The sequence below is a fragment of the Rhamphochromis longiceps genome, linkage group LG7, assembly GCF_057381845.1.
Source record: "Rhamphochromis longiceps isolate RC_006_pf linkage group LG7, R_longiceps_female_GT1.1, whole genome shotgun sequence".
NCBI classification, from domain to species: Eukaryota; Metazoa; Chordata; class Actinopteri; order Cichliformes; family Cichlidae; genus Rhamphochromis; species Rhamphochromis longiceps.
Window position 1 is genome coordinate 8,633,793 of NC_140563.1, and position 23,298 is coordinate 8,657,090.

Consider the following 23,298-nt stretch of genomic DNA (forward strand, 5'->3'; position numbering starts at 1 on the left):
TGGCGGTGCGGCACGGGCGGCTTGAGCAAACAGTAAAGCAGAGGAACGATAATTGAGGCGTGCAGCCCTTTCACCTTGGGCTGCACAGTCAGCATGCTCAGCAGCAGGACACACACACAGACTGACACATTCACACACGGATTATTTATATTTACATCACAGATCTGTTCATAATTTTATTACAACGCGGGAGGATGATGTCGCTGTATCAGTATCACACGGACCAAATAATTGTAAAAATAATAGGACTGATGGTGGGTGTGGGTGGGTGTGTGACTCTTTAAGTGGGTCAGGCTGTGTTTCGGATTTGTACTGTTAAAAAAATGTCTCTTTTAATACCTGAGTTATGTGCTCTTATGTTGCTTTGAGAAATCTAAATATATTGTTTTATGTTCAGTGTTTTCACAACAATTTCCACAAATTTCCTCCAAATTTAATGAAACGTTCTTCTGCTTAGAGGCAGAATCAATAAATGACCTCACATTATTAATTAATCTATAAAGCAGCATGTACACACATCGACTGATTGGTTTTTGTTATAAAAACTATTGAGTGTGGAAACTCTTGTGCTTCACAGAAGTTTTACTACATTACAAAATTCTTTACAGGATAAATAATCTGTAAAATCATGAGAAAATTTTGATGTTTTGAACTAAGATATTTTATGTAAATACAATTATAACAATTATATTTTTACAGGGGGACTTTTAAAGTTGACCAAAGAACCTGATCACCAAACAAATAAAATTATTATCAGCCCAGGAACTTGTTTTAAACTTTTTGTGCTTTACAGATTTTAATAGTCAGTGCTAGAAATACATTTTGGTCAGTCCTAAATTTAAAAACCAAGTCTTGAAACTGTTGTGCAAACAAGTGAGGTATAAAGCAAAACCGCTAACCCACACACACACCACAACCACACACCTTTCCATTACAAATGCAACAGCGTTAAATGGTAAATGGCCTGTATTTATACAGCGCTTTACTAGTCCCTAAGGACCCCAAAGCGCTTTACATATCCAGTCATCCACCCATTCACACACACATTCAGACACTGGTGATGGCAAGCTACATTGTAGCCACAGCCGCCCTGGGGCGCACTGACAGAGGCGAGGCTGCCGGACACTGGCGCCACCGGGCCCTCTGACCACACACACACACCACAGCCACACACCTTTCCATTACAAATGCAACAGCGTTACACACACACTAGGCCCATGTTTTTATTCGCCTCCCTCGGTGCTTCTCTTCTAGCCTCATCTGTAATCTGTGTGACAGTAGTTTCGTTCTTTGTTCATCACCTTTGCTTTATTAGTGGTGGAAAGTGACCGTCTACAGTCGTGTGAAAAATGCATTTTTTCACTAGACTCCATGCAGTCCTCTGAAAAACTAAGTACAACCTTGCTGCTAGAAATTAAGCAGGTAAGCACCAACCAAGCGCTGCTAATCAAATGCACTTGGTTAACTGATCATCAGTAAGTTTTGGCAGTTTGCTGGTTTGGCGCATTCAGGTGTGGACGTCCCAATAAATTTATCCCAAGGTCAGACCGTGTAGTGATCAGGGAAACTCAAAATACCCGAGAGCTAAATCTCAGACTCTGCAGGCCTCAGTTAGCATGTTAGATGTTAAACTTCATGACAGCAGAATTAGAAAAAGAGTGAACAAGTATTTAAAATGTAGCCAAAACACAAACAGTCGTCAGCACGGTGCTGATGACTTGGGCTTGTTACACGGCAGCTGCACTTTGAGTCATTAAGTCCACCATTCTCATCGCATGTCAAAGTATTATAGAGTCAAATGTGGGACCATCTGGAAAAAAGCTTAAGCTTGGCTCAAAATCGGTTGTGCAACAGAACACTGCTCACAAGCACAGCAGCAAGTCTACAACAGTGACTGAAAAAGGAAAGAATCAAGGTGTTGCAATGGTTCAGTCAAAAGTCCAGACTCAACCTGAGTGAATTGCTGTGGTGGGACCTTAAGCGAATGCCTGCAAACCTCAATGAACTGATGTTGTAAAGAAGAGTGAGCCAAAATTCCTCCACAATGATGTGAGAGACTGATGAAGTCGTCCAGAAAACGATTACTTAGAGTTATTGCTGCCAAAGCTGGTTGTATAAGCTACTGAATCATGGGGTGTACTTAGTTTTTCACAGGTTTCAGCTATAAATTACACGAATGAGACTATTTAAGACCCGAAGATAAATAATACGAGAAATAGGATGAACACTTCAAGAGCACTAATGCTAATGAGACATGCTATATATCCGGTATATGTCTGAGTGGGAGGGAAACAGATGGACTGTTGCTGAGTAGGTGTGTGTGTTTTTCTATGTTAGCTCAATCTTATAGTGCAATTTAAACCCACCCTTGTGTTTCTTATAGCTTCCTGCAAGCTGAGTGCTAAACCAGAAAACCAAAACATCTTGAATTTTGCAAAAACCGGCAGAGGGAGCTCACAACAACATGTTGTACAAGGTGTGTTTGGCATGATTGTGCACCACAGTGGAAAGTTAGAAGTAAATTAGAAGAAAACCGGCATTGAGTACAGGAGTTTGTGCAGCGCCTTGACCCAGTTCCTTTATAATAGAGAGAGGAGAGATAAATCAGCGAAGGGATGGATGAAGTGAGAAGGGAACAGAACCAGAGGAGGGAGAGGAGGAGACAATTAACACAACAGCCACGGAAGCTGTCCAAGGCGAAAACAAGTGGGTGGGTGAAGGAGACAAACATGAAGTAGTATGTTGTTGATATTTGGCCTTGAAGGATTTGTGCTCACGATAACAGGCGGAGAAAGAAAAGAGAAAGAAGGCAGGCCGAGGTGTCAGATGATTTAAATGTTCTTTTCCTCCCACCCTGTTTTGGGCTGACGTCTTTGTTGTGATTCGCGTCTCCATGAAGAAGCCACCACTGCAGATCGAAGTGCTGTCTGTCTATTAAAGGAGCGCTTGGGAGCGTCTAGCTGTGAGCTCGGAGATTCATGCCGTCTCCCCTCAGTGGTTCAATTTAGAGTCTACCTTCCTTCCCTCAGCTCTCAGCACTGACTGACTTCATTTCCCTTATCTGGTTTTTCTTCCCCTCAGAGCTGCCCTACGGCTGGGAGAAGATAGATGACCCCATCTACGGCAGCTACTACGTAGAGTAAGTTTCCCCGTTGTCTTTGGATAAACCAGCCACTCTGGAGTAAAACAGGAAATGCATTTCCATGCGCTACAACGCCTCGTTATGAATTATAAATGACTCAATTCCCATTTCTTTTTCATATATTACAGCTATTTCATTAAAGCTTTAAAGTAAAGCGCTTGCTTATGAGGTCTGTCCTGCAGGTTATATGACAAACACACTTTTTTTTGTTGCTCTTTTTATTCAGATACAGTTTTAAGAGGCTGCTGTTTCTGTTTTGTCATTAATTTACAAAATGTGCTTATTTATATAATTTAATTGCACCTAAGAATTACTAAAGGAATTATATTTTACACCCAAGTCATAACCATAGTCATGAAATTTAATGCATTATTAAATTTTAACAAACTGTAGATGGAGTTAGAATTACAGACTAGATAAACTAGCTTTGTGTTGTTAAGCTGTTACAGTGATCGTGGTTGCAAACACCTGCCAGACATTAGTTTTACATCCAGCAGAAACATGTTCCACAGATATTTTCTGGCAATTTATCTCCATCCTTCTGCTGTTTTTACTTGAGGAGAGTGCTAATATTTACTAGCAACAGCAGCTGAAAATTTGACTAAGAGCTGGGCTCTCAGCAAGACTAACAACCCTTTCCTTCAAAAAGGAGTTATTTAACTCAGCAGATTTTTAAATGTTGGTGATTTAAAACGTGGAAAGCTGCTATTTTTTTTTATGAATGAGCACTCACTTTTGGCACTTGAATACCTCTGAATACAAGGTTCACAAAAATATAAAATAAAAGCATGATTGCTGTGAACACATTTCTAATAAAGCATTGCACTGTGGTATTTCTGTTGGCTTTCAGAGAGGCTTTAATCTGTCCTTGTTCATAATTTGTGACAATGCACTGTATTTACAGTCACATCAATAGAAGGACTCAGTTTGAGAACCCGGTCCTGGAAGCCAAGAGACGCCTGGAGCAGCAGAGGCAGATGCAGAGCCAGGGACTCTCTGCTCTACCGCTGCCTACAATTTACAGAGGTACAATTCCACACCGTGTCCAGTACTTACATGAAAACATGCTGACAGGCTCACGCAGTTGCACAAATATGAAAATGCCATGACTGCAGAAAGAATGTCTGTAGCACATAACCTTGGTCTTGAGGCCATCTCACGCTAATGCATTTTTGAAATAATTACACATTTTCCCTCCAGTGCTGAAATTCTGGATTGAATACTTTGCATTTTATTCCTCTTTTCACGGCTTATGTCATAGAGTGGGCTGTTTCACGAGTGTTTGATGGGGCAGATTAACAGTGTCACAGTGTACAGGGTCGAATGGAAATCACAGGCAGTGCAGGGGACAGAGAACATGCCAGCCCTAAGGCCCCTAGTGGTCATATCCAGGCATGCGTATGATGACATACTACAGCAGGACATTATTACTCCTTCATCTGAGTAAAAACTGCTTTTCTCCAGCGAGATTATCAGGATATTGTATCCTCAAGTTTTGGCATTAAGAAAAAAATTACAATAGATGCATCCAGTGCTGAATAAATCACGTAAAAGCAAAAAAAAATGACTCAATAACACAATGTTCAACAGTTCTAGAAATAAAAATATGGTGTAAATTTGTCCCTCACAATTTTATCCAAATGCAGAGAAGCCATTGTTTACGAGGGACCCAACCCAGCTGAAGGGCACCTTCCTATCGACAGCCCTGCAGAAGAGCAACATGGGATTTGGCTTTACAATTATAGGAGGCGACGAGCCCGACGAGTTCCTGCAAGTGAAGAGCGTAATACCAGATGGACCTGCTGCTCAGGATGGAAAAATGGACACAGGTAATTATATGTAGCGTGCAATTTTGACAACTGGTTTCAAAATAAATTGAGGTTTAAACAAACTGCAAGCTGTCACCGCTGTCACTGCTGATAGTGTAATGTTTGTAGAAATGTTTAAGCACTCCCTCATTACTGTGACACCTCAGTGTTATGGACCTTTATTTTTTTCTCATGGCAGATCAAATACAGAAAGCTTTTTGCTGGCAGGAGTTTGAATTTTTACCTGTCTGTTGGCAGGTTCTGTCAACATGTCTGGTTCCTAAAAAATCCACAGAAAACAGCAGTGTTAGTATTCAGTGCATTTTTGAGTTACTGTGTAACTTTTAGCAACAAAAGTCAGAACAAATCCAGAGATTTCGTAGCATAAAGAGCACCCATTTAGATCCCGATAGCAGTGCGCACAGAGATCTTGGACGATTGGGTGAATTACTTTACGTTCTTAAGTATTCAAGTCTTTTCAAAACTCTCTTCAAAAGTCAAAGTCAGTAGTTTTCTGTAACAAGTATTTCAACACCGTATACCTTCTAAAGTGCAGTAGAGAGATCATTGTTCCTTAAGAAATATTAAAAGATAAAAAGATATTAAGGTTGTGCATGTGTGCAGCCTCAGCTTCGTCAGATTTATAGATTTATTTTCTTTTTTCATGTAGAAGATACAATACTGAATAAAATATATGTCAGCGTGCAGCTTAAATTCTACAGTCATTAAACTATAGATTAAGAAAATGGTACCATGGCATTGTGTTAATTTCTCAATTTTTCTGTATAACTTTACAATATGTTACAAGGTGGTTGCACTTTTTCTCCTCGTTCTCTATTCCTGTTGCGATACACACACAAGTTTTAAGTGTCACTGTTTCCATCTCAACAAAAATATAAGTGCCCCCTCCAGTTAGGTTAAGCCTGGTCTAAGTGGGTGATAAATGCAATCCATTTTGGCCACAAGTCCTTAAACTTATCCTGCTGTAGTTTTAAAGAAAAGGACAGTCGTTCCATTATGTAGGTGTCATAAAGGATTTTTAACCAATTTTCAATTTGTGGTGCATCAGGCTGTGGCGGCTTCAGCAAGTAGTACTCTCATTAAGTATTTGTCTTCTTTAGTTTGAGTGTTCCCGTGTGAATCGAAACCTTATCACAGTGGAGCGGTTTGCGCATTCCAGTGATCCCAGGAGCTATGCTGTAGGGTCTCCCAGGGCAAATTGGTCCTGGATGAGAGAACAGAGAAAGATTGATTCTGAAAACCCCCATGATGACAAAAAAAGGGTCCGGTTTACCTATCCTGGGGCCAGGCTCGGGTTAGGGGAATGACATGAACCCAGATAAGTAGTAGCTTCATGAAGTAGCTACACTGTCTTGGCATCAAATGGAGTTGTGGTCCTAAATACTGATTATAAATATTTGTGGATTTTTCTCCACAATGACTTCAGTTCTGGACATTTTCAAAACTAATGGTAATGGTTTGTTCCTCATGATCCGCGTACAGTGCATAGAATAAAGCACTATATGAATATGAATGTATGGTGGAGTGGTCGTAAGAGCACAATAATATAAATGTGTTTAGTTGCGAGTTGATTCCAAGTAGCGCAGGCTATTTTCTTTCCATCAACCATACCTGTAACATACCCACATCTAAAAGGACTTTTACAGTCATATACAAAATACCAATAGGAGGCACAGTTGGTCCTCTGTGGCAAAATATACAGCTCTCTGTCTCGGTTTTTTATACGAGCATGCGTTATTAAGGTCAATGTCGTTTTCTTCCCGTGATTCCTGTGTTTTTCTTTATTAAAGTCTTCTTCAGTTTCTCTCAAATCCAATTCAAGTCCAGTTATCATTTATTATAAGTCCCCTGTGATGTATAATAAATGATATCAATATAGTGAAAAAAATTGCCTGTGTACCCCAAGATTCCTGGAAATTTAAAATCTATTGCTATTGTTTCCACATCCACACAAATAAGAATTCATGGGCATCATTTGTCCTTGTTGGCATATTTGGGATGCCCTATATTTATGCCTGTGGCACTGTACGTCCCAGACAAGGACTCCAGTTTCCTCCCAGTACACCCTGTCCTCTGTCAGTGCACTGTAACATCTTCCTTTTAATAAGATGGAGAGAAAAAAGGTTTGATTGGCCATAACTGACATCAGCCCACACACCACCTACTTCATTAGGAGATTCAATCTGCCTTGATAGCCAAACAGCAGGAACACAAACAGTCCTGGTAAAATAATTTGTACACAGGTGTACCAGTGTCAGACACCCCCAGACATGTGTTTGTGCTTTGATTCGTAAACACAAACGAGCAGCAATGCTGTCTCACGTGGCTCGCTTAGTGGCTGGAAAGAACCTGCATTGCTGTGTGTGGAGAGGTACAGATTGGATCCTCGGAGCAGCCAGTGTGTGTTTTCATTCCTGGTGTCCTTGAATAAAGTCCTAAATCCAGTTCATTACCAGTATGTTGTTGAGGATGAAAACGCAGATTCCATAGGTTATTTTAAACTTCACACGCAAAAGCCAGTTTTTAGGTTTAAGATAAAAAGCCAATGCTAGAAAAATCCCAGTAAGCCACCGTCACAGGATCAGAGGAGGACAAGCTTCATGTGTGCTCTCTTCCGAACCTGCGAGCTGGCCTCATGCCTGGCACGGCCGGTGCCTAAACTGCTCATTTAGAGCTCATTTCAGAGCTGGGATTCCTCCTTCCTGCTTTCAGCTCCTGCTCTGTGCTTTTATGTCTCTCCCTCTGCCTATCAGTTTCTCTTTTATCTGGATTCTATCTCTTTCTGTTTTATCTCCATCTCTCTTTGTCTCTGCAGCTTACCCTTTATTATGCTTCCTTATCTAACCATGTCATCTGACACTTCTCCTCTGTTTTCAGCCTCAGTGTGTTTTCATCCATGTTCTCTTTCTACCTCTCTGGTTTTTCCTCTCTCCTGGTCTGTCAGCCTCCCCCCCTCCTCTCTCTCTCTCTCTGTTCTGATTTCTGTTCTCTCCAACTTGCTCCTCTACGCTCTGTGACATTGCCAGAGCGCACACACATTCACATTCACACTCGCACACAGTTGCACGCAGACACTCCCTGGCTGAGATTAGCTGGCCTATTTGAGCTGTGCAGCATTGCTCTTAGGGATTGTGTACGATTGTGCATGCGACATGTATGGTGTATGTTTGTGTGTGCGCATATGCTCATAGGAATGTGTGCGTGTCTGCATGTGTGACAGAGAGCGCCGCTAGAAGTGTGAAATAGAGGATTTGAGGCAGCTGTATTTGTCATGGGGCTGTGGATTTAAAGCTGAAATCCATAACTTTCCGCACGTTCAAACTACAGCAGAGATGACGGAGTATCTAGTGTCGTATTTGTGAAGTTATTTCACCTCTTTTTTTTTTCTGCACACCAATAACAATGTTATCAATCAACCAGGCAGAGCAATCTAAAGTTCTAATACTGAGGAGACACCACCAGCCAGGATGGGTGTGCTGAAGGAAACTGAACACACACATATACACACACAATCTTTTAAACAATGGTACTCACGCATTTTGGGTTTTCGACTGTGAGATGGAGTCAGAGGGTTATAATGCGCAGTGCATGAGACTGTAGGTATTTACACATTTGAATTTTTGAGATTTTCTGTCAATTTGCACGAATCATACTCATCAAGACTCTGACCCCTGTCTCATCTCTCTGTCTCGCACATACACTTTGGTCGCCTGCTGTGGCAGTGGACTGATACCATGATACTTGTGTGGCACTTTTGAGAGGCGAACTTGTTCTGATGCCACAGAGAGATGAGACCTTTATTTTTACTGCACACTATGTCATACATGAGCCGCTGACAACAGATCTTTTGGTTTTCTCTGCATCTACTGTGACATTCTGCCATGTGACTGAGGCTGCTCCTGTCTCCTCCCTCAGGTGATGTCATCGTCTACATTAATGACATTTGCGTGCTTGGCACGACGCACGCCGATGTGGTCAAACTTTTCCAGTCTGTACCGATCGGTCAGAGCGTGACCCTCGTGCTCTGTCGAGGGTATCCCCTGCCCTTCGACCCCGAGGACCCAAGCGGTGCGGCCAGCGCTTCCCTGACGCCCATTGGGCTGGAGCACCGCCCACTGGTGGTGAATGGTCGCGGCAGCTATGACCCGTACCTGGAGTACCTGTCGCTGAGCTCCCAGCTTCCTGGTCAGGCTCTGGCCCAGGCTGGAGCTTCCCATCCCGGAGACACACATCTGGACGGCTCATCCCTGCCGCCCACCACGCCCGGCTCGGCATCGGCGCTCACACCTCACAATGACAACGTGTCAATGGCCTCTTCTGGGACTGGGGCTGTTGCCGGGGCAACAGCACAAGGGGCAGAGCTGCTAACAGTTACCATGGTGAAAGGAGCAGAAGGATTTGGGTTCACCATCGCCGACAGTCCTACCGGTCAGCGAGTTAAACAGGTGAAGTGTCCCAACGCCGCCTCCTCAATCAGTGAACGACTTCAGACCTGTTTAATATTTTAATTGTAATTTTCATTCAGCATTTCAGGAATTAAATGTGTTCTTTCAAGTGCAAACTCTCCACAGTCGGCTAAAATAGTCGAGCTGACTTACAAATTAAACTTGAAGTAGAGTTACGACAGCAGGTCAGAGAAAATTTAATTTGGTCAACACAACGTGGTAGAAAGAGATCGAGATAAGAAGAACAAAGTGAGCTCACCCTGTGTTGGGTTTGCTATCTACTAATGTGGTACGAATCGAGTCTCCGGAAGGTGTGGAGCAAAAAGGGGGGAAAAAATTCCCACCCTGCATACTTAAATACCTGGAAAGAAGGAACAGATATAAATTAGAGTCGCTGATTGGGAATGTGACAGATGCTAATCCTCATCCCAGTTGTATGTGTACAATAAAACATCTGCACCACAATATATATCTGTCTCCACCAACATGACAGCATCTGTGCTTTTCCCCTTTTGTTTTAAGAATTTCTTAGTCTTCTTGAATCGAAGTAGCTCAGATGGCTGTTCCTATAAATCTTTAAACAGTACAACATGTGCGGTGAAGATTTTAGAATTTAGGTCCCACTGTGGGCAATTGCAGCTTTCCACTGTAACCCATTTTTATTGATTGTGGTTTACAAAAGCAGTTTTATGTTTGAGATTGGAAGGTACCATGAAGCCAAGTATAGTAACGGTGGATGATGATGTGGTGCAGGTGCTAGACGCGGGCTCACAGGGAGCATCGGGGCTGGTAGAAGGAGACCTGATCCTGGAGGTAAACCAGCAGTCAGTGGCTGCAGCTGGACATGGACGAGTGGTGGAGATGCTCAAAGAGTGTCCTGTGGGAGCAGAAGCAACACTCCTCATACAGAGAGGAGGAACAGGTGAGAGAGACAACATTTACCTTGTTTCTTTTGACTGTTTCTCACTACAAACACACTCTTTTTGCAAAAACAAATCTAAATAAAAAAAAGCTTGTAAATGGCACCTAATTTAAATCTTCCCAAATAGAACAGAACAGTAAGTGAAAGTTAAACTTAGTTTGATTCATATAGCGTCAAATAACAATAGTAATTTCAAATTTTTTATTAGAAAATAATGTGAATATTGTTCAGAGTAAAATTAAAGTCACTCTTAGACTGCACAAAGGTTTTATTCTCAATTCAGGAAAGAAGTTGTAATGTCAGTGTAATGTAGGAGAAGCTACTATCAGGTAAATATTTTTGGAAAAGGTATTAAAGAAACCTTTTTGTTGTTGGGATGAAATAATGAACAACTCTGACATAATAATGAATATGTCAAATTCAGTTATGTCTTTCAAAAGAGATAATATACAAAACTATTTGGGTACATGGGTACAGGTGTAAATAACTTTTACACTTTTTTTGTTCTTGTTGTTTTATTTTTCCTTTTTCCTCCATTTTGGATACTAGGAAAGCTGTAATGAGTAATATATGCCGGGCAGATTTCTCTGCCCAGTCTTAATAAAAATAAACTTACTGAACTAACAAATCACTTAATATAATATTAGAGTATATTATAGCAAATTTTATAAAGATAACCCTTTTAACAGAAGGAATCCTACGCCAGCACCAGGGTCAGGGAGGTACAGCCATCTGCCACAACGGCTTGGATTTAAGGGAAAAAGAGGCAGCACACGGAGAGAACACAATAAAACATGAATTGCAGGGGAGAGAAGACACAAAGTTAATGAAATGCAATCGTGCCATATAAATGCATAAGAGGCCACCCTGCTGCATTTAGCTAACAGATACTCGCCGAACTAGAAGCTGTAAATGAATGGGGAGTGGAAAAGAGGGGCGTGGACGAGCCTCTTCTTCTTCATGGGAGCTCCTCAAGCAGCCTGAGACTTGCACAACTGCTATGAGATTTATCAAAAGGATTTTTTTAAACTCTAATCTAAAATCTAGAGAAAGTGTCTGTCTCTTGAATTTACTCTGGACCGAATCAGTTGATGAGTTTGTAAACTGGTGGTATTTTCCCTGTGATTTGGTCTCTTTTCACACAGAAGAAAATCCAGATGAATTTAAAGCGAGCCAAAATGCGTCATTACAAATCACGTGAGAATGTTCAGTCCGCTCATTGGCCAGATGTGTCTGGGAGCAGAAGCAACAAAATAAATATATAAATAATATAGGAAGAAGGAGCTCTATTTTGGACTATCGGAGAACATGGAGAATTTCAGTTGATTTCCCAGCTGGTTGCTTGCCCGTACAGACCTTTGCACATCTATTGAACATTCCCGCATTGAAAATACAAAGCATAAGTGGCTACAGAAAGTTTTTTAGCTCAAACTTGCAATGTACCCCAGGTAGTTGGTTGTGATCACATTAGCACCATAAACAAACTGCACTGGAGTTCACCATCTCCTCCAAAGAGCCTCAGTGTGGCCGTTTATTATGTTCACACCTGAACAAACGAAGGGAAAAAATGAATGAGAGTTCAGTTTAAACGGAACAAGCACTGCAGATGTGAAAGCACCCTTAAACTGGGAATTTTGCCACTGGAAATGTTCTACCTCTGATCCTGCTTTTGGAAACTTTGGGAACCACCTATCCATCACTTTTCTTAACCACCCATTCATTTTAGGATTGCCAACGGCTGGCACCTGTTCCATCTGAACCCGAACCAGAGCTGGATTACAACCGGGTTAGGTCGCCACTCCGTCATAAGGTGCAAACACAGAAGTCCATGGGTAGTTTTGACTCACATGCTTGTCTTTGGACTGTAGTAATAAAAACAGGAAGACTGAGCCAAGACTGACCAAAAACCATCGTTGTGTGAGGCAGCAGAGCTAACCACTGCACCACTGTGATTACTGTTTTTAGCCAGAATGATCAAATTGGTTATAGTGAAAGTCCAGCAAGTTTCTCCTCTTTTAATGCCCTCTTTGAACTGTTTAAGTTTGCAGTGACAAAAACGATTTCACTCCAATTAATGCAGAATCACATGTGATATTTTGTTACCGTTCATAACTTAACAGAAGAATAATTAAAGATGAGTCCAGTGCAAGAGCAGCTTCCCGCTAAATGTAAGCTGGTTTCTGGCTTTGACGTGCACAAACATCGTTTTGCTTTGCATCGTCACCTCCAGCTGCAGCTTTGCAATAGAGAAGTCAAGTAGAGTTGACAGTGAGCACTGAAAGAGCTAAAGAGATTTTGATTATGATGATTTCGAGACCTGTTCTATTTTTAAACTCGTTCAAGTAACACGGCCTATTTATTCGGATTTTATTCAGGTCTTAAGATGAGATTTTATTTTTGGAATAATAAATACTTTAGAAGCCGGAAGAATAATTTTGTCTGGTGCAAATTATCTGTTGGCAGGGGAGGGGGGAATTTCATAAAAAGTGAAACAATTCAAATGTATTTCACATTGTGTCGGTTAAGAAAATGAAACTTTAATATCCACCGTGGGGAAATTTGATCAATGCAGGTACAAATGGCTGCAGGACAGATTATTAGAAATGATATAACCTAAGGATGCAATGAACAATATGTTGTTTAGTGTATTTCATATGCGGTGACTCATCCAGTGAATACACATCAATATTACAGATCAGGAAAAAAGTGTCAGCAGATGTCACACCAAGTGTTTTGTGCATCGCACCATGTGTTCTCAGCAGTTTCCAAGTGCAGCTTTATCACCAACATGTCATCGATGTTTTCCAGTGAAACAGAACAGAGAGGCATGAGGGGGATTTGACATGGAGGGAGTTTTAAGATACAGCACATCAAATGTAAAATGAAGTGGGGAGTTGGGATGAGAGGCGGCGTTAAACTCACCGTCAGGTGTAGCGCGACTCTGGGCACAGATGGCACCGGCACTGTTGTGGGGAAAGCAGTTTCATCCCCACTGAGGCCACTCATCTTCAGAACAAATGCAGTTATTTTACTGCAATGTGCTTTGGACAGAAATTACTGGAGAGTGTCATCTAGCTGGCAAACAGGATGAACTGGATGGTGTGATGCTGTTTGGCTGAATATACTGACTGTGCTCGCACGGGCTGCAAAACCACATTTTTACCGTTTTGCTGAATACAAATCTAGTTTGATGTTATGTTAGGTGAAGGAAAGCGGGACAAGAAGAGAATATATGGAGTCTTATTACTGGCTGTGATCTGTTTTCCTGTCCATTGCAAAACTTCCATTGCTTTCTCACAATGGCACAGGCTTTTATCCTATTAAACAAGCATTTAAATCTGACTTATTAGACTGTTGGCTCTTTGTATTTTGACAAATTTCGGGGCTAGTGAGGTTCCACAATACCTGCAATGAGCTGCTGTTTTCCACGTATAATGCTCCTGCACATGTTCAGTGAAGGGAGAAGACAATCGCACACCCTTGGTGTGAGAAAATAAATCAAAATGGAGTTATAAAGGTGACGAGAAAGGGGGCTGAGGAGAATTTCATGGTGTTGAAGCTTGAAGTATAGATTCTTGCAGTTCTGCCAGGACCGCATGGAGTGTGGCTATTTTCCCACTTTTTGTAGTTCCTGTATGTTTAGCCACCTGCAAGGAAATAAAATTGCACAGTGGAAGCTGCATTTGTTGACACGTACTCTTGCTCTGATTCTCTCGGAGGTGTTCAGGTCACAGGTCAGCATTTGACTTGATAATTCCCCCCGGCTGCCTATACCATTTGCCTGAAACACACACACACACACACTAAACTACACAGCAGTTAAATATGGAGCATTGTTGCTCATGAAAGTGAAGAACAACAAAAGTCATCTTCTGTTGTTTAGCCGTTTAAAGAGAAAACCTCATGAGCTCATTGTGTTTTGAATGAGGCGTGCAGCATCTTTGAAGTTCACATTTTAATGCTTGTTTTTGTCATTATGTCTGTAGTTTCTCCAGAGATAATTTGCCAGGAGTTCAGAGTTAATATGCTTTGTTTCTGAGATGATATCAAAACAATAAAGAGGAATTATGGCGATGCCCTCGTTTGCATCACCCTTTTCGCGAATTGTATTTAATTAGGAATGAAGTCAATCAGTCTCCTATGCGTCTAAGGTTTAATTAATTGAAGTGTGGCACGAATTATGATTGCAGACCTGACAAGCCATCAAAGACATTAGTTCTTAGCGATCCTGATACATCAGACTGTCTGATGTAAGTGCTGCTGGGTGGTTTGCTGATTTTCATGCAGGTCCTGATTGCTTTGAATACATTATTGGCAATAATTGGAGATCTATAAGGATGATGTCTGTATGAAATGAGTACAAATGACTAAAGTGCTTTCAGCACGAACACAGAATACACCAGGGTATGCCGCTGCATGTGTGGATGTATATGTGAGCCACTCAGATCAAATGCTGCAATGCTCCCCGTGGCGGCCCAACCGTGCAGAGCCAACATCTGCCACCTGGAGGTCAGCCGTTGCAAAAACACTGCTTCAGATACAACATTTATGCACACGCTAATGCAGAGTCACATGTAGATACACAGTTGCAAAGTATATCTTTCTGAATAGATATCCTTCTAGATGCTAGGCTGAATGTGGCAGATTACCCCCCCACCCCCCCACCCCTTCCCCCAAAGATGCCATCTCCTCACAAACTCACCAGTTTCTGTCAAACAACTCAAGACAACAACCCCACAGGGGCTATCAGCCTGACACACCAGGAAGCTCTCCGGCTCTCTCCGTGCCTCTCTCTTCTCTGCAGGGTGAAAGAGGGGACAAGGTCCTTTACAGTGACTCAGATGTGCAAAATGTCAGGAATGTTTAAACATGTTCGAGTTCTCAGATGAAGAATTTTTGTGCAGAGCATCAGTGAGATTTAGGCTGACCACATGATTTTAGATGTGACTGAGTGCATTAGAGCCCTCTGTAACGGAGACACAGTGCTAGACTTCCTCTGCATGTATGACTGTGTGTGTTGTGTGTGTGTGTTGTCTGACTGCTTGACTGTAGCGTGGGCACACTGCCAGAGCTGCACGGAGCTCTGGTCATGTTCACAGCTCCGTCCCCTGACATCCCAGTTTGAAGCAGAGCCAACCACAGACCAGAGACATGTTGCAGCACCAATGAGGATGCATACTGAGGCTGGAAAGAAAAAGGTGTCGGGCTGCACAAGCCAATCAGGCTAATCTGAAGGCCATCCAGAACTCAGCAGGCTAGTCTGTGATACTAGCCTGCCAGACTGTTTGACCACTGACTTGTGAGAGAGACCATGTGAAGCCTCCTAAAAGTCATTCATTTGTAATTCATCAGCATGCATACGAGTGCGCCACACATGCTGGTGAATTATATTAGCATTTAAATGTGCTTAAATGTGTCTGTAAGGATGATGGTTCTCTGTAATATGAGTGGACAATTGCCTTGTAGCTCATTTCCTTCAGTGGGTCATTAAGGAAAGTTTTCTGAAAAGGACTTATTAGAAGTTCTTAAAGGCTTCCCTTAAGGCCCGTATTCCCTGCAGAACGTGGTTATTAGTCCCAGCCTCCCAAAGAGCCCTCCCTCCGCCGCCGCCACTGTGTAGCACCATGGATGGCGCTCATCAGTGTTTATGGGAGCGTTTTAATTCTATTTCCCTCCTCCACACTCTCAGATACAGCTAGGATGGATGACATTTGGTTTTGAAATGGAAAATATTTCCAGGTTGCAAAGATGCTTTTAACTGGGCAAATGGGGGAGGCGGGATTCAAAGTGGGGGGAAAAGTGAAAGGAAATGAATTAAAATTTTCATTTTCACTTCATACTGACATGCAGTGATTTGTCGTATTTAGTTGTCCTCGACTCTCTCGCGCTCTCTGATTTATTTATTTATTTTTTTAATTGAAAGCTCTGCCGTTCTGTTTGTTGGTACATGTTCTGGGCTTCATCTCACAAATCTAAAAAGCAGACCGATGTAGTGAGACAGTAATTATTTATGGTTACATTTGACTGTTATTATAGTGATATTGTCATTGCATCCTATTCTATTTGTTGAGCCACGATCGCCCTTACTGCAATAAATCAATGAACAACTGCTAATCTCTGGCTGTCTACATGCAAAGAAATTCATCTTAAAAAAAAGAAACTCACATTAACTGCTTACATTCAGCATCAAGCCAGAGCCTCATGGATCTGAAACAGAAATTCAACTCTTCCACAAATACTGACGTAGTTGCTGCAGGACTGCACTTTGGCACTTTGACGGTAATGCTTGATATATAAGCAACCAGACTATATAAATATAACCAGAAACCAGCTGTTGCAGAGAGACATGTTGCAGACAAGTTGCATTCACTGGTGTAGACTGACTTAGATGTGTTGGCAATCTGTCTGCATTTATAAATGATGCCAATTATTTGCAAACCTTCACCAATCTGTCTGAGAGTGACTGCAGTCAGTCAGCAGTTATTTGGGGACAGGTTGCTTCCCACCTGTGTAATCGCTTTGCGATTGACTGCTTGCAGCCGGTTGCTGAATGTAAAAAATACTCAGTGGAGTGACCATCAAACACCATTTCCCCCACCCCCAGTCACAAGGAGGCTGCTGTCCTATTTTTGCTCTGATGTGACTGAGCCATTACTGAAAAATGGCAGTGCCACCATATGGTGATGAACACTGCAAAATGTTTTGGCTCATATCTTGGGAATTGTGAGATGTGCAGGAAAAAAACTTTTGTGTGTGTGGATTTAGTTTAATGCACTGAGGAGACTTGTTTATTGGCTACATTTCCGCCAACCATCATCAGACTCATCACGTCTAGGGGGCACTACAGTAGTGTAAACAGGTTTTGTTTTTTTGTTGTTGTTTTTTAAATCAACCCTAGTGAAGTAGTCACATAATCAGGATCCCTTCACATTCTCCTGCGTGCTGTCAGATGCAAAAACACCTGTAATTCTCAGTTACCCAACAGGTTGAAAGCTGCTGCAAGCAAGCTGCATCAGGGTTCTCCAGCAACTGCACATTTTTGTTCCATAAATACAGCATATTCCACCCGGCGCTCCCTGACATTTCTCAGAAAATCTTAGAAACTGTCAGATATTAAGCACGCTTGGATTCTCAAAAGAATACTTTCCAAGCGCCCACATCAGATGGAGGATTTTTTGTTTATGCATTTCTATCCTCAAGTGTAAAGATTCAGTCTAAATGTTTGTACAAGGCAGCTACTGTACATTTTCTCCATGTATAAATGTATGTATTTGGGTCTTAGCAGCATAAATGTTCTGTACGTCTTTGACTCAGAGGAGTCACAGGGGAGCTGTGGCGATGAGATTGTTGTTGTGATGTAGAGCTCTCCGTGCTTCCTGCGCGCGGATAATACACAACTTTCACAGCAAATAGTGTGTGTTTGCGGGTTCGTGTGGAGGGGCGGGGGCCTGTGCTTTCGCCTGCAGCTAATGATGTAATATGAAAACAGCAAACTGCGGATTTTTGTCACTCATTAAGGGAAGATTTCTGATTTTTATCTCATCAGCAGAAAGGCTTGTTCTCAGATCTTCGTTGTTTTGTTTTTTCCCGTGTAGTTGTGTTTCGTCGATTCTTCTGTTTTTCCTTAAAAATGGAACAGATTATTTGAGTTTGTTCTGTGTTAACTTTGTTTTTCTTCCTCAGGCCACATCTCTCCATGGAAGGCCTCCAAACAGGTACGGTGATTGAACTAAATGTGTTTCTGGCTGTGTGTTAGGGATCAGCACTGGTTGCAGAGACTGTGTTACCTGAGAGGTGTTTGGCTTTTACTTTATTGTAAAAAGAGACATCCTCCCCTGAGCTGCTTATTACTTTGATCACTTCAGAAGGTACATCGCACCAGCTGGGGGGAAAAAAAACCCCTCTTCAGGTTGATTTTTAGACTACCTGTTGCTGGCCGAACAATCTGTTCTCCTTTACATTACACAGCACATTCGGGTGTGGTGATTGTCACCACATTTAAGTTTGAAATATGATTGTTAATTTAAATTCATAATAGTTATTTTTCTTTACTGGATAATAACACGTGTTCCTTCTCAACATTATTTTCTGCATATCTGCACACACACACTCACATCCTTCAGCGTTTAGAGAAGAACACAGATTTCCTATTTTTGCCTCTACAGTGAATTTAAAATGAGGCAATCAAGATGTGATTGAAGTGTAGACTTTCAGCTTTAATTCAAGGGCTTTAAAGAGTTATAGCCATTTTACGGTCACCCCATTTTCAAAGGCTCCAAAGTTAACTGGACAAACTAATCATAAATAGAAGATTTTTCTCTCTTTTTTTAACACCTAGATGCAAATTCAGAAATGAAAAACTGACTTCATAAAGGCTAAATGCTGCATTTCCTTCACAAAGGAGGACGATGCATTGCTAGTCTGTACTGCAGCTGCTTGTTGGTCCATAGTCTGATCAGTTAATATCTTGTGACTGTCTCTGCCATTAAATAGCATTTTATTTCTTTATATTAATAGGTTTTTAACGTGAGTATATTTTGGGTCATTATTCATCTGTACTGTATTTATCTTTGTGTAATTTCAAATTAATTCTGCTATTTCAGTCAGCAGCCACATCATCAATAAACACTGACTGTGTGTCGATGCCAAATCAATGCCTCCACCATGTTGGATAGAGTGAACGAAGGCCTTGGTTTACATTTCCACGCTTCTCTCTTCTTTCATTCTAATAAATCTTTTTAATGTGCAAAAGTCTTGACTAATGTCTAATCTGATCTTGCTGTTGTTAAATGTAACCAGTAGTTTGCAGCTTGTTGTAAACTCTGTTTGCATGCATGAAGGCATGAACATTCACATATCTACAGCGAAGTAATCTGCCTTGGTTACAATGTTTGGAATTCCCTCTGTGATCATGAACTTTAGTTGTCTTCTGTTATCTTTTATGCTTTTTGGCGTTGCTGAGCTGGCTGAGCTTTTAAAATGAACCAGATCGTAGAGTAAGCACTCGACCCCAAGCTAGTGACGGCTTCCTTCACTTACTTTGACACCTTATTAATCAGCACATTGTGAGTGACCGCGAACCATCAGAAAATCTAACCCTCATAAACAACATTGGACCTTTTATCTATATGGTAAATGGTAAATGGCCTGTATTTTTATAGCGCTTTACTAGTCCCTAAGGACCCCAAAGCGCTTTACATATCCAGTCATCCACCCATTCACACACACATTCACACACTGGTGATGGCAAGCTACATTGTAGCCACAGCCACCCTGGGGCGCACTGACAGAGGCGAGGCTGCCGGACACTGGCGCCACCGGGCCCTCTGACCACCACCAGTAGACAACGGGTGAAGTGTCTTGCCCAAGGACACAACGACCGAGACTGTCCAAGCCGGGGCTCGAACCGGCAACCTTCCAATTACAAGGCGAACTCCCAACTCTTCAGCCACGATCGAACCTGTTATTTTATCTCCTTAAGTTATCATAAAATAACAAAGACTGACATTTAACTGTCTGGTTACTTTTAAGCCTGTTAAAATGAGAAAACTGTCCCAACCATTTAGTCTGTTATTTTTATTAAACCCTGTGAATTAAAGCTGAAAGTCTGCACTTCACTCACATCTTGATCATTTCATTTCAAATCTACTGATGAATATCTCCAAAGGCAAAATTTCAAAAACTGTGTCTGTTGTCTTTAATTCTGTTGCCTTGACATAGCATTCATTACTGTTTGAAAGATCATAATGCCCATGTTCAGCCTATTGTGTTTAGATATGGAAAGTTAAACCCGCAATGCAAAAACAGTCTTTTGTGTCCAGCACTTAAACATTTGATGTGTTTAATCCTGAATACTTGGCAGAAGGAGTTTTGAAGTCTTCATAGCGACATATTTGAACTATTATTTATAGTGATAATTTATAATAAAATAATAATAATAATAATAAGTAATGATTAATTTAAGACAAACAATAAAAATGAATGGGCAAAACTGAGTTAAGTTAAAAAACTGTTGTTGGTGCTTCCTTCTAGTTACCTGACCAATGGGATCCACACAGCAGCCCTCAAGCAAATCTGTCTGGTCCAGTATTGCCGCCTGGTACGCCCTTCCCAAACCAGCCACAGCACCGCACTTCTGTGCCTGACTCCACCGAAGGCTTCGACCTTAACAAACCCGACCCGTATGACCTTTATGAGAAGTCGAGGGCCATCTACGAGAGCAGACGTGAGTACAGAAAACTTTATTTTTTAGTTTAAGGCGGAAAATCGAGCATTGTTTTAACTGTAAGCTCCTGTGTGTCAGGCCCGGAGTACGAAGAGGTGGAGGTGCACCTGCTGAGGGAGAAGACTGGATTCGGCTTCCGCATCCTGGGGGGAGACGAGGCCGTGCAGGCTGTGAGTCCGGACGCCCGTGACAAGGCTCGTATGGGACGGGCTGGACCACACTCATATTTTAACCTCATACACACCAGCCTCATCTGACTTGCACTTAATCTTGTCTCACATTCTCCATCCAGTCCCAAACATCTGACCAAAACAGCCTCCAGACACACACACAGACTTGCACACAAGTGGCCTTCTCACACTTTGCTGACCCTCTAACTGCTCAGTGCCTCCCATACTGAAGTAACGCCTTGCTAACTTGTCCACGTTGTACAACAGCATGCAGTCTATGACAGAGAAAGAATGTGACATAAGGATATAAAGAAGGTGAAAAACTGTTACCATGACCCAAAGGTAGTTTACAAGCTAAGTAAAGCAACTGTTGTGTGTTTCCACTTGTCTTCGACTCATCTCCTTCACCCAAATCTATGCTGCTAATATTGATTGTCTTTGAACAGATTGTCATTGGCGCTATAATAGAGAACACTCCCGCTGAGCGCGACGGGCGGCTTCGACCCGGGGATGAGCTCATTTCTGTGGATAAAAATGTGGTTGCTGGGAAACCGCACAAATACGTAATAGACTTGATGCACGCAGCCGCTCGCAATGGTCAAGTCAGCTTGACTGTGAGAAGGAGAGTGCAAATGCCTGGTGAGGACATGTTTTGTTTGTTGATTTTTTTTTTTCTGTTCTTTTTTGTTTTGTGTTTTTGTCTTTTTTTTCACACTTGACCAAGATTGGAGAACAGGCTGCACATTTCACTGGCATCAAATTAAAAAAACACAGCTTGGACACAGCACACATGCTAACAGTCTGAAGCGCAGGATCTCTGTGTACTTCTCACCCACACATCCTTTCTGTGGTAGTAGATCATACATACATTTATCCTTTGTTCATTGTCAGCTCTGCAGCAGCAGGCTCTGTGGTTTGTGTCTTTCTGGGTGCGCTTCTCCCGCAGGGGCAAGCGGTTACAAAAGAGTCATAAATGACAAGCAGAGAAGCCAAGTTTGACTTTGACACAGAATCCCTGCTGGGATTGAAGAAGACCACTGTTGTTTTCATTTTTGTCAGTGGCTACATCTTTCATCTTTAGCTGCTTTTGTCGGGAAACTGTGAAAACTCAATGACCGCCGTGAGCGGACTCATCTCGCCTGCTCTCGTCCTCTCCTTCAGGTGAACCGTGTCCCGTGAACGGCCGCAGCCCCGGCTCAGTGTCCACGCAGCACAGCTCTCCACGTAGCGACGCAGCTTCAGCTTCGGGCCCTCCGGTGGTCGCTGCCCCGGTTGCCACTTCGCCACCGGAGGGATCTTCCCTGCAAACCAGCGATGTGGTTATTAACCGCAAGGAGAACGAGGGCTTCGGCTTTGTCATCATCAGCTCCCTGAACAGACCGGAAAATGCCACCGTCATCAGTGAGTTACAATGACTTGCATCTGTCAGGATCCCAGAAGGTCATTCCTAAAGATAAATGGTGATTTTTACATCCTGATGAGCAATCATCCTAAAGATGGTGGCTGTGCAGTCACCTTTTTAGTTTTTGCTGCTGTATCTATTTCATGAGGAAAAATGCAAATGCATAATTTAATCTCAAACCAACACGGGCCTCCTGCTCGACCAGCATAAAAACTTTATGGTATAAAGTTCGAACATATATAATGACTCCTGTGCAAATTTAGCTTCATATCTCAAATATTTTTAGGATATATTTCTTATGATTTATATATATATGTATTTTTTAAATGTATTCATTTTTTTTAAATTTCACATTGCCTGCTGTCTTCAAAGTCGATGCCTGGTTAGAGATTAGGTCATTATCATAGAATCACTTCCACTAAAGTGCTGTTTCTTATCCCGTCCAGTAGCTTCAGAGCTTCCATTAGTCGGGGTCAAGAGAAATTAATTTGTCTTGTAAGACTATAATTTTTGTGGGGATTTTTTTTCCTCTTGATTCAGCCTAAGTAGTATTAAAAGCATCTTTCTGTCTTAAATGAGGCTTTATTAAACATATGATTACGCTTTGCTACAGGGAGCTAATATCTTTCAGCAGACTGTGGGATTCTTCAGTCCGATTGGACTGATGGCACAGTGAAGATGTTTTGTTCTGAAGATTAATGGATTCTTCTCAAATGTCCTACACATTCTGGGAACATCCACTGCAATATTTCTGTACACACCTAAAAATACACATACCCCCTAAGTGGGTCTGGCATACCCATTTTGGGCATACTGAACTAATTTTAAACATTAGTTCAGGATGTAATGGTGCTTGGTGAATAGTCCCTGAGGGGTTCAGAGATATTTCATAATGAAGTGAAAATTTTCTGTTTTTTGTTAAGTGTATGTAAAAGCTTAAATTCAAAATTTAATGTGTTTAGTTGGCATACTGTCATCATGAAATTTTAAAACCTACACTTCTGTGTTGCAACTTCAAGGCAACAAAATATTTAAACCTGTCATTTTAAACAGTGGCTGCAGTCCTAACCTGTGAAGCTAAGGCTGTAATACAAACACTAATGTGCTGTTTTCACATCTTTCTTCAAAATTGCTCATGACCAACCACCTTGCTGTTGTCCGTT

At 41.8% G+C, this 23,298-nt stretch overlaps 1 protein-coding gene across 2 annotated transcripts in view; it reads left to right on the forward strand.

Annotated features, from left to right (window-relative positions):
* Positions 1–23,298, forward strand: part of magi2b (membrane associated guanylate kinase, WW and PDZ domain containing 2b) — a 94,527-nt gene that overhangs the window by 60,938 nt on the left and 10,291 nt on the right. Inside the window, exons 7-16 of one of the 2 annotated variants that reach the window (XM_085411951.1) lie at positions 3,082–3,139; positions 4,047–4,168; positions 4,789–4,971; positions 8,887–9,416; positions 10,170–10,338; positions 18,022–18,053; positions 20,371–20,563; positions 20,642–20,733; positions 21,180–21,372; positions 21,895–22,134. In XM_085411951.1, the coding sequence (XP_085268077.1) occupies positions 3,082–3,139; positions 4,047–4,168; positions 4,789–4,971; positions 8,887–9,416; positions 10,170–10,338; positions 18,022–18,053; positions 20,371–20,563; positions 20,642–20,733; positions 21,180–21,372; positions 21,895–22,134 (1,812 nt within the window). Of the gene's footprint in view, positions 1–3,081; positions 3,140–4,046; positions 4,169–4,788; positions 4,972–8,886; positions 9,417–10,169; positions 10,339–18,021; positions 18,054–20,370; positions 20,564–20,641; positions 20,758–21,179; positions 21,373–21,894; positions 22,135–23,298 lie in introns of both variants that reach the window. The other variant, XM_085411950.1, reaches the window with a different exon arrangement.